Source organism: Doryrhamphus excisus, linkage group LG19 (assembly GCF_037039965.1).
Source record: "Doryrhamphus excisus strain RoL-2023G ecotype Guam linkage group LG19, RoL_Dexc_Guam_v1.1, whole genome shotgun sequence".
Lineage (NCBI taxonomy): Eukaryota > Metazoa > Chordata > Actinopteri > Syngnathiformes > Syngnathidae > Doryrhamphus > Doryrhamphus excisus.
In genome coordinates this window covers 11,680,580-11,696,243 of record NC_136375.1, presented here as the reverse complement: position 1 = coordinate 11,696,243, position 15,664 = coordinate 11,680,580, and the positions used below count along the sequence as shown (strand labels likewise).

The window sequence follows — 15,664 nt, the reverse complement described above, 5'->3', positions numbered from 1 at the left end:
ATAAATAAACTGTGATTTTTTTAAGAGAATATATTTGTAAAATTATGACTAAAAATAACATAATTTTGGCAGCATGTAGTTGAAATATTCAAGAAAAAATAAGTCTTTAAAGTCGTAAAAAAAATTGTTTGGGGAAAAAGTTTATGTTAATAAAGTTATAATATTATAATTTAAAAATTATGAAGATTATTTAAGATTTGTAACATATTATACCAATAATATGCTTTTTCACTCATATCACAAAGTCTCTTATGTCTTCTTATCGTATTTACATGTGTTGCTTTACAAAAAAACCCAAAGTGGCAAAATTGCATCCCTTTATTTCCCGGCATTAAAGCAACAATACGTAACAACTAGTTTAAAAGAACAATCTCAAACTCATCTGATGGCAGAGTATTATAAAAAGCAGAGTAACATCTTTAGTTGTTACCGCGGCGATAATAAGTACGTCTTATGATATTACAGGTGGACCAGCCAGGACGCCTTTTAGGTTGTATTAGCACTAGCATCATTATGTGTTTGTAAGAAAAAGGAAGACAGACTAACTCAGTTAGCATTCTTTAGCTTAGCATGTCAATGATTGTTGATTTGAATCAACTTTAAGGATCTACAACACATTTTCTTGTCAAAACCATTGAATCTGTGATGCGTTCAAGTCAGGAAATGCTTATTTTGTTGTTTAAAAGCATGTAACAGTTACCAATCTGTGATGCGTTCAAGTCAGGAAATGCTTATTTTGTTGTTTAAAAGCACGTAACAGTTTCCATAACATAAACAACATGCTTGAGTGAAGAGACAATAAGAAATGCAGGAGTATTTTAAGCAATGCTGTGCTCGCCTTTGCCTCTGAAACCCTTAAAAGACGCTAATACAAAAAGAAGGAGAAGAGCCAAAATATTTCTTTATAATTGTCAGTCAAGCTTGGCCTATTTTACCAACTCCCCTTTTCTACCCGGCAACAATGAAGCCTCTTTTACCTCCCAGCTTTGTCTCAACGAGAACGACTTTATTTGCAGATATTTACGCCTTTTAGCAGCACTAATCCCTGACGGAGGTTCTCCCGATGGATTCTCCTCGGCGGTGCCAGCGACGAGGTAAGGTCCACTTTTAAGCTCGTTATTGAAAGTAACTGTGAGGATTTGCTTTGCCTCCTCGTTATCCCTGTCTTCTTTTACACTTTAATCTCTGACATGGGAATATGTAACATTCCAAATGCGGAGGAGCTAAGATAAAACCGTCATATCGTTTGATCTGGTCTTTCGTCCAGGTTGACATGATTGGAAGGCGGGGTTCCGCTAGGCTTCCCGCTTGGCGTCTAAACTAAAGGACAAGCGTCGGCCATGTCCTCCCACAGCTTCCAGTGCTTCAGCGCCGTCTCTGGGGACGCCTCCCAAAAACACGCCGCCTGCAGGCTGCCCCGCATCTCCCATCATGACCCCGTGGCGGCCGAATGCTGCCTGTGCTCAGAGTACAGACACGCCCGCACCATGGAGGCGCTACAGTCGCTGTCCTCTCTTTGTCACTACGACCACCATCACAGCCATCATCATCCTCACCAGTATGTTCGCTGGAGGCCCAGCAGGCCCGAGGAGAGCCCCGTGGCGCCTCAGCGGCACGCTAAGAGGGTGGTGCTGGTGAAAAACAGCGACCCATCGGTGAGGAAGACCATCGTCTTACATCGCAAGGGGCTGCGCAGCTTTGGACTTTTCTTAGAGGAACTCTCTGAGCTCATGCAGTACCACGTCAGGAAGGTGTACACTCTGGACGGGCACAAGGTGAGCTCACGGCATTTAGGCACACCTGCACAGTGTAAAAGTATCCATAGTTATTGTCACATGGGGCATTCATTCATCAATATTAGCCTTTATGCTCCTTGACCTTTGCAGTACTTATGATTTCAATGCTGAAATACAGAGCAGCGGGAAACAGAGGCCTCTAGTGGCCATGTTGGTGTACAGCGAGGGGATGCAGCATTGAAACACTACTTTTGGTTCACACGGTAAAAGTCGCATTATCTGCCTAAAAAGTCATTTAAATTAAACTTCATCAGCTAAGAATGTCATTATTTGTTCTAAAAATCATAATGTACTACAAGATGTATTAGCTATAATGAAAAACTAGACTTATTGTTAGTTTGGAGGTCTCTAATAATGTTCAAACCGTATCTACAAGATGGTAATGGTTTTATTTCATTTGAACATGCATCAGATTACAATTGAATGCATCACATAATCAGTTCACAGTTCCACATGTCCAAAAGGAGTAGGAAGAAGCAAAGCTTATTAAATCCTACCCCTCCATCTGGTACTTTTACAATCAGTAACCGTTACATTTGTTCACTTCCTGCTTTCCTAATATAGTTTAAGGTTTTTTTTGGGGGGGGATTAATTTTTAATTTTTTTAATTTTTTGTCACGTACCGTACCGAAGTACGAGGTGATATGACCATACAATGACATAATCACAACTGCTTGTATTATTTCTTGAATTCGCTCATCGTTGTGCATTGTTTGAGGTCCTTACTTAATCCATTCCATAGTTTGATTCCACGTACTGAAATGCTATGGCTTTTTAACATAGTCCTAGCATATAAGTGTTTCAAATTTACTTCCCTAAGATCATATTTATCCTCTTTTGTAGAGACATTTTTAGGTAATTGGTTATTTTTAGCCTTATGCATTATTTTAGGTGTTTGGAAATTAACTATATCAGCAAGTTTAAGTATTTGTGATTTTTGAAATAAGGAGTTAGGCGGCATGATGAATTATCCTTACTGACCTTTTTTGCAGTACATTTAGCGAGTGAAGATTGCTTTTATAGTTATTACCCCATATTTTCACACAATAAGTAAGATATGGTTGAACCAGCGAGAAATAAAGAGTGTGAAGTGTGTGAGTGTGAACAAATTTTGCTTTATTGAATATCAAAATATTTCTGGCCACCTTATGTTGTATATTTGTAATATGAGGTTTCCAGCTCATATTTTCATGGGTTTCTATGCTTGAAATACTGTATGAAAAAATGATCCTGTTTATTTTTCTACTATCCAACATATCAAATATCTGCACATATGCAATTACAGCACCACTGAAGAGTCCTCGCAAATCGCCTTCCCATTTTCCTCCTTCGAGCACCATTCATCTTCATGAAATCACTGTTATTTCCACAAAAGGAGAAACGGGCCACGTTTAAGACTCCCAAGCTTTACTCTCTATGTACAGTACATACCAGAAAGGCAATTAATTACCTTCACTCTACCTTGGTGTGACTGTGCATGGAAGCTATTCATCTACGCTGCCTGAGAGTGGATTTCCAGCTCAAAAGTGCTTTGCCATCAAAAACATGTTGCTCATGAACAGCACTTTTGAAAGAAGCCGTGCAGCGTTAACTACAGTCTCTGGTCACAATATTAGACGTCAACTGTAGAAGGAAAAAGTCTGCCTCGTCAGAGCCCATGAGTTGCTCCAAGTGGTTCAGAAAAAAAAGAGGTCAGCGTACACTCGTCCCACTGCCCCACTGGACCCAGCCGATCTGGTTAATCATCTGTTAAACAGAGGGATTATATTTTTAATTCACTTGTGATGACGATGGTTAGTCAGCGTGACGTGTTTAATATGACTTTGTCACACTTAAACGTGTCCCCTGAGTAAGCTTTGCTGGCAGTCTTCCAATGCGGGACTGCACCGTCATCTGTTGGAGTCCCTTGGAGATCATCCTGGATTAAGACCATTTTAGTTAGCACACCGTGGCACAGGTTTTTTTTTTTTATACAGGCAAGGGTGTCCGAAACTAGGACTAAGACTAAGACTAAGGCCTTTCCCCTATGCCAACCCGTCCCCAGTCACCATCCAGTCCATAGCAAAAACCTCTCAAGCCAACACGGTTCCAACTATTTGTTCTGTTTCAGGTTGAAAATGTTCAAAGTGTCATGCACTGTCCCGGTGTTCTGGTCTGCGTGGGTCGGGATCCATCTCACCCCTCCGTTGTGGAGAGATTTCGAAAAGCAGCCGAAGAAAAATTGCCAACTCTGAGCCCAAAAGCGAGATCCGCCGGCTGCGCAGACAGCGACGACGGTAGGGGGAATTATTTGACAAAGTGTTTGGATTCAAATGGATTCAATTTTCTTCTGTTTGTCATTCAAGGACACGCAGTTCAACCAAAACCCAAAGGATCTACCAACCGATCCACGAGGCATTCGGTGTCTTCTGAGAAGTCGCTTCCAGATGGAACAGAATCGGCAGAAGACGTTGGCTCCTGTCCAGCCACCGCTGAGAAATTAATTGACGATGATGTAGAGAAACTAGTCTGTGTCAACAAAGATGGCAGCTTGTCCATGAAGATGAAAGTGCGCTTTCGGCTCGATGAAGAAACCTTACTGTGGTCGACAGAAGTCAGAAAAAGCTCCAATAGGACCAGCGAGCACCTTCAGGAGCAAGCTGTCGGGAGAAGCTGTTCGGGTTCTGAGAATGTTTCCGAAACGGGTGACGCATACGTGACGAGACGCCACCAAAGACACAGTTCTCGTTGTCCTCAGTGCTGCAGTCAAAAGAGAGAGTACAACATCTGGACAAACACGGCCGAAGCTTCTCAGGGAGAAAGTCGTGGCATTCACACATCGAGCTCAAGCGCGTCCTCGCACAAAGTGGTTTCCAGAAAGACCACGGTTGAAAATCTCCAATCTGTGGCCAGATCGAGCGAGGAGCACATAGAGGAAGTGGTGGAGCACGTTGAAGCGTCTGAAACGGTGGAGTACTGCACCATCCGCAGTGAATCCTACGTGGACGCTATGGACAACTGTGAGGCTGAGCAAGACGAAGAACCTGCATCTACAAGTGCTTCAAGACCATCCTCACAGAGTGGAAAACCTGAGGAGGTCACGGGAGATGACACTTTGAGGCTATCATCACCGGAATCTACTCACTCTCAGAACTCCACCAAGAAGTCCAAAAAGCTGCATGCGTGTCACTGTGGAGCATCCGATGTAAATTCCGAGGAAGCACTCGCAGTTACGTCTGTCCAATCAAACTCAGAAGAAACAAATACAGCAGAACCCGAGGGTGTGGAGGAGGAACGATCCAAAAGTGCCATGTCCGTTCGTTCAAATGCCTCAACAAAGTGCAAACCAGAAGTCTTAGAGTGTGAAGAAAGACCATCAAGTCAAACATCTGAGGTGACAAGTGAACAATGTCAATCAGAGAAGGAAGCCGACGGAGAAAGACCAGCTACTTCCTTGTCGTCTGCTGATGTGGATGCAGCTGAAGAAGAATCTGCCAAAGAACAAGTCCAAGACCAAGACCAGGCCGAGGAAAGTGAGAATGGACAGCGACCACAAAGCCAAATGTCAATGAAATCTTCTACAAAGTCCAAAACACCTGAACACGATCTAGAAGAGAAACCAGAAGTAAATGTTGAGGAACTAGAATCTACAAAGGCTGAAGAAGATCAAGACAGAGCCCCGAGTGTCCAGTCAGCAACATCTGGGAAATCTAAAACCTTGGAAGTTGAAGAGGAAGTGCAAGACGAAGATGCAGCGTTGAATACCGATGGCTGCATTGAGGAGAAAACCGAGGAAAGACCTCCAAGTACCAGGTCGGTAGTATCTGCTACATCAGAAGCAAGTTCAAGGAAATCGAAAACCCCAGAAGTTGATGCTGATGGATCTACTGCAGAAGCAGCTGAAGATAGACCACAAAGCACAAAGTCAGTCAAGTCAGAAAAGACCAGCGTTTCAGCAAGATCTCCCCAATCTAAGTCATCGGAAGCTCCAGATGAAGAATGTCAAAGTGATGGAGTGCTAACTGAAGAAGAAGCAGCGAGCAACACATCAGCCAAAGTGAGCAATTCGGAAGTCCAAGACGACATCTCAAATTCCCAGGATGAGGACACACAGAGGCCAAATTCAGGCAACCACGGTGAATCTGAAGCGAGATCCCACAGTCCCATGTCAGAAAAAAACGACGAGTCAGAATCATCAGCAATACAGGTATCTGTAAAGTCCAAAACTTCTGAAGATAACCCTGAAGAACACGACAATGAAGAAGCAAGCCAAAGGTCACCAAGCCGCATGTCAACCAACTCAAGCGTTTGTTCGAGGTCAAACGAGGAACGACGAGAACCAAGTGTGATGTCGGTAAAGTCCGAACGATCTGCAAAGTCGGGAAAATCAACACGATCTGCTAAATCTAACATCTCCAAACCTGAGGATGTTTCTTCACATTCAAATGTTTCTGAAGTTCCTTTAGAAGATAATGTTGATGTCCAGGAAGAAATAACAATTGATGAGAATACAAATAGTAGAGCAACAAGCGCCATGTCAGCCCGATCCAACAAATCCACAAGATCAAGTAAGTCCAAATGTTCTGCTGACGTTCCAGTGGAGGAAAGGTCTCAGTGTTCCGTTGAAGAAACAGAAGAACGGGCCTCAAGCTGCATGTCAGCTAAATCGATCCCGTCCCACGTTTCTGCAGAGAGAACACCCAGTGCTTTGTCTGCAAAATCTGCAAAATCGCACATTTCTAGAAACTCCGATGTTTCTGGAATTTGTTCCAAAGATGCGGAAGAGGAATGCGATGAGCGATCACACAGCACGATGTCAGCTAAATCTGCTAAGTCTTCTCTTTCTGTAAAATCGACAAAATCCAAAGTATCCAGTGCTTCAGCTGATCCATGTAATCACCAAGACAGGGTGCCAAGCAGAAGGTCAGCCAGATCGGAAAGATCTACAAAATCAAACATTTCAGTAACATCTAAGTCCATAAAGGATGGTCCATCTGATCGTGGTGTGGGTTCTCCTCAAGAAGAACAATCTGAGAGCAGATCAATGAGTTCACTATCAGTTTTGTCGAGTGTTTCAGGAAGTAGATCCAAACGTTCGGCTGAAGCTCCGTCTGAACAATGCAGACTTAAGTCACGTGCTTCTGAGACGTCGGTAGTATCCAACGTGTCAGAGGTTCTATCTGCAGAAGTTTCAAGTAGAGCGGAGAGTAAAGTGTCTACCAAATCCTCAAAGTCCAAGAAATCTAAAATCTCAGCTGATGAAAATACTTCTTGTCATGAACCAGTAGAAAGAACTTTGAGCAACTTGTCCATCAAATCTGCAAGGACAATCTCAGGATTATCAGGAGTATCTCGGGATGTTTCTGAGCTGACCAGCGAACACAGCGTTGAAATTGCTGAAATGGAGAGTGAAGCACGAGGAAGTTCAAGGCAGTCCAAAGATGAAGAAGGTCCTGAACCTGTCGATAATAACGATGATGAGGACCAACCTGAAGTTGAAGAATCAGTCCATTCACAAACATCTTGTGTCGCTGAAGAGGTGGCCATGCAAAGAGCTCCCAGCTCCTTATCAGCAAGTTCTGCAAAGTCTTCAGGTCTCTGTATGGATCATGACGACGTATCAGAAATAAGATCAACAAGTAAAGCATCCGCCAAATCAACCAGGACAAACAAATCTGGCTCATCAAGAGCGACATGTGAGGAAGAACATCGTGCTAAATCAGAACAATCTGACATATCAGCAAAATCCTTACGTGTAGAACATGAAGACAATACGGAGAGAACACCAAGTAGTTTCTCTGGCAAATCAACAAAATCCAGAAAGTCAGGTTCCTCTGCAGCATCAAAGAAGTCAAAAGCTGCTGTAGATGTTGCTAATATTGATGAAACTGAAATCAAATCTGTTGTGTCTGGAGAATCTAAATATTCTATACAGTCTGAAAATGAACGAGGAGAAGAAGATTGCGAGGAATTAAGAACCCCAAGTGCGATGACCGTTAAATCAGATGTATCTTTAAAATCAAGGACGTCAAACATATCAGGAAATGCAGGTGAAATACCCGCGGAGGACGTTGATGTAATCAGCGGGACTCCAAGCGTTTTGTCCATCAAATCAAATTTGTCTTCAAGAACCAGAAAGTCTGGAGTAGCCGCCAGCGAACAGACTGAGAAAAGAACCCAAAGTGTGTTGTCAAATACATCTGTAAAATCCAAGAAGTCAGAAGTTCTCGCCGTGGAAGCTGAGGAATCGGAAGAAAGAACACCTACAGCAATGTCATCCAAGTCCAAAATGTCAGCAACATCAGATGCTCTGGAAAGAAAAAGTCGGAAAGAACAAAAGTCGGTTTCGGTCAAATCTGTCAAATCCAAGAAAACCGATAATGACAAGCAGCCTATCAATGGAGATGTGAGCTCGGAGAAAGAACTAAATGGACCTACAGATCCTGAGGATGCTATAATTGACGACAATAGCGACCTGGAGAAGATGGACGCTGACGATGCTGCGATAGTTCCATCAAACCTACCAAACGCTTCCCCGACTGAGGTCGTAAACGAATGGCTTAAAACCATACCGGCCGACAGCGAACTCTGCGACGTGGAGGAGTTTAACTGTGACAGGCTCAAAAGCGGCACCGCCGTTGACGAAACCAATGAAGACTCCGCCGTTGAGAATGTAAACGAACCAAACGATGTGCAAGATGTTTCTGGAGATGATTGCCAGAAAGCGACCGAGGAACCAAATGCAGATGTTGGAGATACTGACTCCAAGATATGTTACTCTTCTGTGCAGGTGATGAGAGTACTTCTCAATCCAAAGCTGGACAGATGCAGTAGTCTACCAGAGGTTTCTCCTGCGTATGGACGCAAATTAAGCACTTCAGCTCGAGGTTTCTTAGAGTGCCTTGTGAAGTTGCAGTTGCTAGACCACGATCCGAAGAACCCAGATGAAAAATGTCAACGATATAAAACACTGATGGAGATTCTCCAATCCCTTTGGATATGCGACTTTTCTGACAATGAACCCGTGTCGGAAAAGGACCGCCATTCTGACGAGGAATTCATTCACACGTCTTCTTCTGGCGTGGATGTCAATAGTGGCTCCACAGGTTCTGGAAAAAGCAGCGACAGTGCAAACGGTACTGGTGCACAAACCCTCGCAGATATTTTTACCAAAGCACAAGAAGACCACCAACATGAAGAAGCAGGTGGACCTGAGGGAACCCAAAAGGGAGACCCATCCACAAATGAGACCATTAACGATAGTCCAAGAGAACTTTCCGAAAGCCCACCATCCTCAGGCAATGGTGAGCGACTTGAAACAGACTCCATGTCTGAGAGTCCACTACAGTCCATGAAACACATTTGCCGAGACTCTGATCCTGTTTGGGTCCTGAGTTTACTAACCAAAATAGAGAAGCAGTTCATGACTCATCACATCAACGCCATGCGAGAGTTGAAAGATCAATGGAACCTGGATGATGACGAGCACCTGAACAGGATGATAGAAGAAGTTCAAACACGCATCCAAACCAGCATTCATAAGGAACTGTGCAAGATCAAAGATCGAGCAGGTCTACCAAGGCCTCCGAAAGAAGCAAAGTCCAGACCTTCAACGACTCAAACGGACGAGAGGAGACGAAGGCTTAAGATCAAAGCCAAACAGTCGTACGAATCGCAGTTGGGAAAAAGCGATGACTCAGCAACAAGTACAGTTTACAGTGACCAGCGTGGAGAAACCGAAGATGAAAGCTGTCCATGCCAATCATGCGCTGACCTGAAGAGAAACCTTCACATGAGAAACGAAGATCCTACAGGTGGATGTCTCGCCAACGTGGACGCTAAAGCAGCAGCAACACTTGTTGGACAGATTCTGGACCAAGCCATACAGGATATGGACCAAGATGATGTGACCAAAGAAACTGAAGATGGGGTCACAGGTGGAGATGTTCCTGAAGAAGAAGCCAAGCCAAGTGAAGACCAAACAGAAGCTCCGTTTGAAGATATTGGACCAGAGACGGATGATGCCCCCAACATGAAGATCTCCAATGAACGTGCAAACACTGATGATGAGGTTTCTGCAGAAAACGAGATGATGGCTGAGGAAGCTGTTGAAATCAACATGGCTGAAGAGGAGGGTTCAGCTGAGAGAGAAGAAGAAGCGGCAGGAGATGGTGAAGAGGAGATACCAGCCACCAGTGGAGATGTGAATGTGGACTCCAGTGAGGGTGTGGAAAGTGATGATGAGGTTTCTGCAGAAAAAGAGACGACCAAGGAAGCAGCCACTGAGGATGAAGAAGCTGCAGAAGATGAGAAAGAGGGTGAAGAGGATGCCGAAGCCCTCATGGGAGAAGATGAGAATGCACCCACAAGTGAACATGAATGTGAAGAAGATGGAGAAGTGGGAGTTGACGGTGAGGAGCAAACTCCTGCTACCAACAGAGAAGAGAATGATGACAATGCTGAGAGTGATGATGCAGCCACTGAGGAACAGGACGCTGCAGATGATGAGATGATACATGCAGAGGAAACCATCACGGCTGAAGATGAAGATGCAGCACAAGAATCCATCAGTGGTGAAGAGGAGTGCCCTGGTACTCGTGGAGATGAGAATAACAGCACAGCCGCTGATAATGAAGATAATGAGATGATGAGGAAGGAGTTAGATGAAACAACTGCGATGATAGATGAAGAAAGGTCAGCCTGTGGCAAGGAAGCGACATCTGCTGCCAGTGGAGATGAGAACGATGAGGCACCCACTGAGCTTGATGACACCAACGCTGCCGATGAGGTTACTGCAGAAGAGGAGATGATCAGTGAAGAGGTTCCTGAAACAGCTGAAGCTGAAGACGCAGCACCAGAAGATGCCGTCACAGCCACCAGTGAACACCAATCAGAGGAAGAAGAAGCTGCTGCTACCGATGGAGGAGACAACGATGACTCAGCCACTGATGAGGTTGCTGGAGAAGATGAGAAGATGAGTGAAGAGGTTGCTGCTGATGATAAAGATGAAGAACGAGGAATCAGTGGTGAAGAAGAGACTTCTGCCATCAGTGGAGATGAGAATGATGGGGAGGATGACAATGAGGTTGCTGCAGATGATGAGATCAATGAGGAAGTCACCGAAGCAGCTGAAGCTGAAGATGCAGCACAAGATGATGATGAATCTGAGAAAGTCAGTGCTGAAGAACAGATTCCTGCCACAAGTGGAGATGAGAATGAAGATGGAGCCCCTGACGAAGATGAGGAGATGAATGACGAGGTTCCCGAAACGGCAGAAGATGCAGCAGAAGATGCCACCATGACAGCCACAAATGATGAATCTGAGAAAGAGGAAGAAGATAATGAGACTCCTGACAATAATGGAGATGAGAATGAGGATGCTGCCACTCATGCTGCAGAAGATGAAGAGATGAGTGAAGAGGTTCTCGAAACAGCAGAAGATGCCGCAGAAGAGGCCACCATGACGGCTACAAATGAAGATAAATCTGAGAAAGAAGAAGATAATGAGACTCCTGCCACTAGTGGAGATGAGAATGAGGATGCCGCTACAGATAATGAGGCTGCTGCAGAAGATGAGGAGATGAGTGAAGAGGTTCTCGAAACAGCAGAAGATGGAGCAGAAGAGGCCACCATGACGGCTACCAATGAAGATAATGAGACTCCTGCCACTAGTGGAGATGAGAATGAGGATGTCGCCACAGATAATGAGGCTGCTGCAGAAGATGAGAAGATGAGTGAAGAGGTTCTAGAAACAGCAGAAGAGGATACCGTGACAGCCGCAAATGATGAATCTGAGAAAGAGGAAGAAGATAATGAGACTCCTGCCATTGGTGAAGATGAGAATGAGAATGCCGCCACAGATAATCAGGCTGCTGCAGAAGATGAGAAGATGAGTGAAGAGGTTCTAGAAACAGCAGAAGAGGCTACTGTGACAGCCGCAAATGATGAATCTGAGAAAGAGGAAGAAGATCATGAGACTCCTGTCACTAGTGGAGATGAGAATGAGGATGCTGCTACAGATAATGAGGCTGCTGCAGAAGATGAGGAGATGAGTGAAGAGGTTCTCGAAACAGCAGAAGATGTAGCAGAAGAGGCCACCATGACGGCTACCAATGAAGATAATGCGACTCCTGCCACTAGTGGAGATGAGAATGAGGATGCCACCACTGATAATGAGGTTGCTGCAGAAGATGAGAAGATTAGTGATGAGGTTCCCGAAACTGCAGAAGATGCAGCAGAAGAGGCCACCAAGACAGACACAAATGAGGATGAATCTGAGAAAGAAGAAGATAATGAGACTCCTGCAAATAATGGAGATGAGAATGAGGTCGCCACCACCGATAATGAGGTTCCTGCAGAAGATGAGAAGAACAGCGAAGAGGTAGCCGAAATAGCTGAAAATGAAGATGCAGCACCAGAGGTCACCATGACAGAGGATGATGAAGAAGACAGAGCAAGCGGTGAGGAAGACACTCCTGTCGCTAGTGGAGATGAGAACGAGGATGCTGACACTGATAATGCCGTTGCTGCCGAAGATGAGAAGATGAGTGAAGAGGTTCCTGAACCACCAGAAGATCCTGCAGAAGAGACCACCATGACAGCCACAAATGAGAATGAATCTGAGAAAGAGGAAGAAGATGATAATGAGACTTCTGTCAATGATGGAGATGAGAATGAAGATGCCACCACCGATAATGAGGTTGCTGCAGAAGATGAGAAGCTGAGCGAAGAGGTTACAGAAACCGCTGAAGATGGAACACAAGAGGCCGACAAAGAAGAAGAAAATGAGACTCCTGTCACTAGTGGAGATGAGAATGAGGATGCTGCCGCTGATGATAACGTTGCTGCAGAAGATGAGAAGATGAGTGAAGAGGTTCCTGAACCACCAGAAGATCCTGCAGAAGAGACCACCATGACGGCCACAAATGAGAATGAATCTGAGAAAGAGGAAGAAGATGATAATGAGACTTCTGTCAATGATGGAGATGAGAATGAGGATGCTGCCGCTGATGATAACGTCGCTGCAGAAGATGAGAAGATGAGTGAAGATGTTCCTGAAACAGCAGAAGAGGACACGGTGGCGGCCACAAATGTGGATGAATCTGAGAAAGAGGAAGAGGATGAAATTCCTGCCACTAGTGGAGATGAAAATGAGGCGGCGGCCACTGATGAGGTTGGCGAAGAAGATGAGAAGATGAGTGAAGAGGTTCCTGAAACAGTCGAAGCTGAAGATGCAGAACAGGAAGCTGCAGTGACGGCCCCAAGCGACCATGAATGTGAGAAAGATGAAGATATCCCTGGTAATGAGCAGACTCCTGTCACCAGTGGAGATGAGAATGAAGCTGAAGATGGGGTAGAAGATGACAATATGGATGGCACTGCGGAGGAAGAAGATGCTGATGAAAGTGGCTATGAGGTGACTCAGGAAAAGCCAGCCGATGAGGGAACGGCGGCAGAACAAGCAGATCCGGATTCCGATCCGGATGCTCCTGCAGGTGAAGATGAAAGCATGCCTGAGAATGAGGATGAAGACGCTGAGGAAGGTCCAGCTGAAGGAGCAACAGATGAGACCAGAGCTGAAGAGGCCACAGAGCATGATAATGAAAATGAGGAAGAAGAAGAACCTTGCCTGACAAGTGACGATGGAGAGGGCCAAAAGGAGGATGGAGATGAGCCAGATGATGAGGAACCATCTAACCATGAGGAGGAGCCTGATGAGCGAGAAACAAAACAAGAAGAAGACCAGGCTGCTGCTTCTTCTCAGGATGTTGACAATCATCCAGAAGAAGAGGAGGCTGAGGGGTCCATTGACGGTGAAGAAGATGCCGGTGCTGAATCGGAGGATGAAGAGGATGCTGGAACAATTACAAAGGAATCTGACGAGGAAGATCCAGAAGCAGAACCTGAAGAACCTGCTGAAAACGAGGAGTTGGGAGCAACTGGTGACGAAGAAGAGGCTGGAGCAGCTAATTTGGCTGAAGATGAGGAAGTCCCAGATCCAGGTGGAGTGACACAGGAGGCGGAGGCGGAGGCGGAGGAAGAGCCCGAGGAACCTGAGGTGACCAAGGGCGATGGTCCTGATGATGCAGGGAACGAGGAAGCCAAAACCCAGGAAGACGATAACGAAGACGACCACGAAACCATCGGGGACACTTCTGAAGTTTCTGAAAAAGAGGAAGAACAGGGGGAGTCGGCCGACGGCGAAGATGAAGCAGAGTCTGAGGAGGAGGAGGAGGAGAAGGTGGAAAGAAGTGAGGACTTTATCCCAGACGAAGCAGCCAATCAGGAAGCGGATAAAGCTGTCGTCGGGGAAACTACATTAGGGGTAAATAACACTTTGTTGAAAGCCAGTGCCGAGTCTGAGGAAGGCGTTTACGCAGATGGAGAAGACTCGGACGCTGAAACGTTAAAGTCAGACACCAAGTGACGTAGAGAAGAACCGGATGCGGTATTCCAGGTATTTCTACCGGAATAACATACGCGTATTCCAACCACCACCTCAATGATGAGGCAGCTCTTTCATACAACTTGAAAACTCGGGGGAAAACTTGAATAATCCACTTGTGTACTGCTTAATAGTACTCCAACCTGGTACTTCCTGTAGATGCAGTCAGCGGCCACAATATTACCTACAGTACCCCATTCCATATCATGCAGCTTTTCTATTGGATCCCATTAGCGTACCTAATATTGTGGCCATTGTGTGCATATTTGCACATACACAATATTGTAGTTTTTTCCTATTTCTTTCCGTTGTTGCGATTATAATAATCTTTATTTTCTAGTTATCTTTTCTGGAAAAGCCATGAATGATTGTCATTTTGAAGTACTAGCATATGAAGGTTAGTAGAGAAGATAACATTGGATTCATTGTGTTGGGGCGGGTATTACCTCAGCTGGATGTACTGCACTTTTTTTTGTCTGTGGAATAAAATGCTAATGCACTTTAAATACTCATTTTTTTATTGATTATTTATTATACTATATTCAGTTTTTGATTAATTGTAATGAATATTATTCAATATTCATTCATTCATTTTCTACCGCTTTTCCTCACGAGGGTCGCGGCGGGGGGTGCTGGAGCCTATCCCAGCTGTCTTCAGGCGAGAGGCGGGGTACACCCTGGACTGGTGGCCAGCCAATCACAGGGCACATATAGACAAACAACCATTCACACTCACATTCATACCTATGGACAATTTGGAGTCGCTAATTAACCTAGCATGTTTTTTTCGAATGTGGGAGGAAACCGGAGTACCCGGAGAAAACATGCAAACTCCACACAGAGGATGGAATTGAACCCCGGTCTCCTAGCTGTGAGGTTGTGCGCGCTAACCACTCGACCACCGTGCAGCCCTCATTAAATATTATTATTATAACATTATTTCAACATTATTATGTATACTTAAAATTCTACATTACTATTAATTATTAAATAAAATTACAAGTATTGTATTAAAATACAATTTAGATTTTTTATAATTTTCTATTTTAAATATAATATTTGATTTTTAAAAAAAGAGCAAAATATATTGCACTTCAAACCACGGCCTTTAGTGGGTCTGACACCTCCGCACTCCCTCCTCACCAACCGTGATAGCCAGGAGGCTAACAGCTAACTAGCGTCCAATCAACTTGTGTGCAGCAGCAGAGTCCCTAAATTGAGACTTTCTTGGTGTCTCTGCAGCGACCCCCCCCCCCCCCCCCCAAACTCCTATTAAGACGGAGCTGATGGATGGTGCCTTTGCCATCGGAGGTCTCCCGTGGGCATGTGACACCCATAATTGGTGTCACCCTGATTGACTGTGCCGGGACGAGGACGTCACGTGGCCTCAGAGAGACTCCTTCAAAGATCCTCTAGGCGGGACGGGGCACTCTGATGTTTTTAG

At 44.9% G+C, this 15,664-nt stretch overlaps 1 protein-coding gene across 1 annotated transcript; it reads left to right on the top strand.

Moving 5' to 3' along the window:
* Nucleotides 1-1,319: 1,319 nt before the first annotated feature.
* rp1l1b (rp1 like 1b) lies at nucleotides 1,320-14,726 on the top strand (the record flags this gene model as incomplete). The annotated part of the gene is made up of 3 exons (XM_078798858.1): nucleotides 1,320-1,775; nucleotides 3,907-4,072; nucleotides 4,142-14,726. Coding segments are annotated over 3 exons (10,683 nt in total), but the record flags the coding sequence as incomplete, so codon positions are not given.
* Nucleotides 14,727-15,664: the final 938 nt, after the last annotated feature.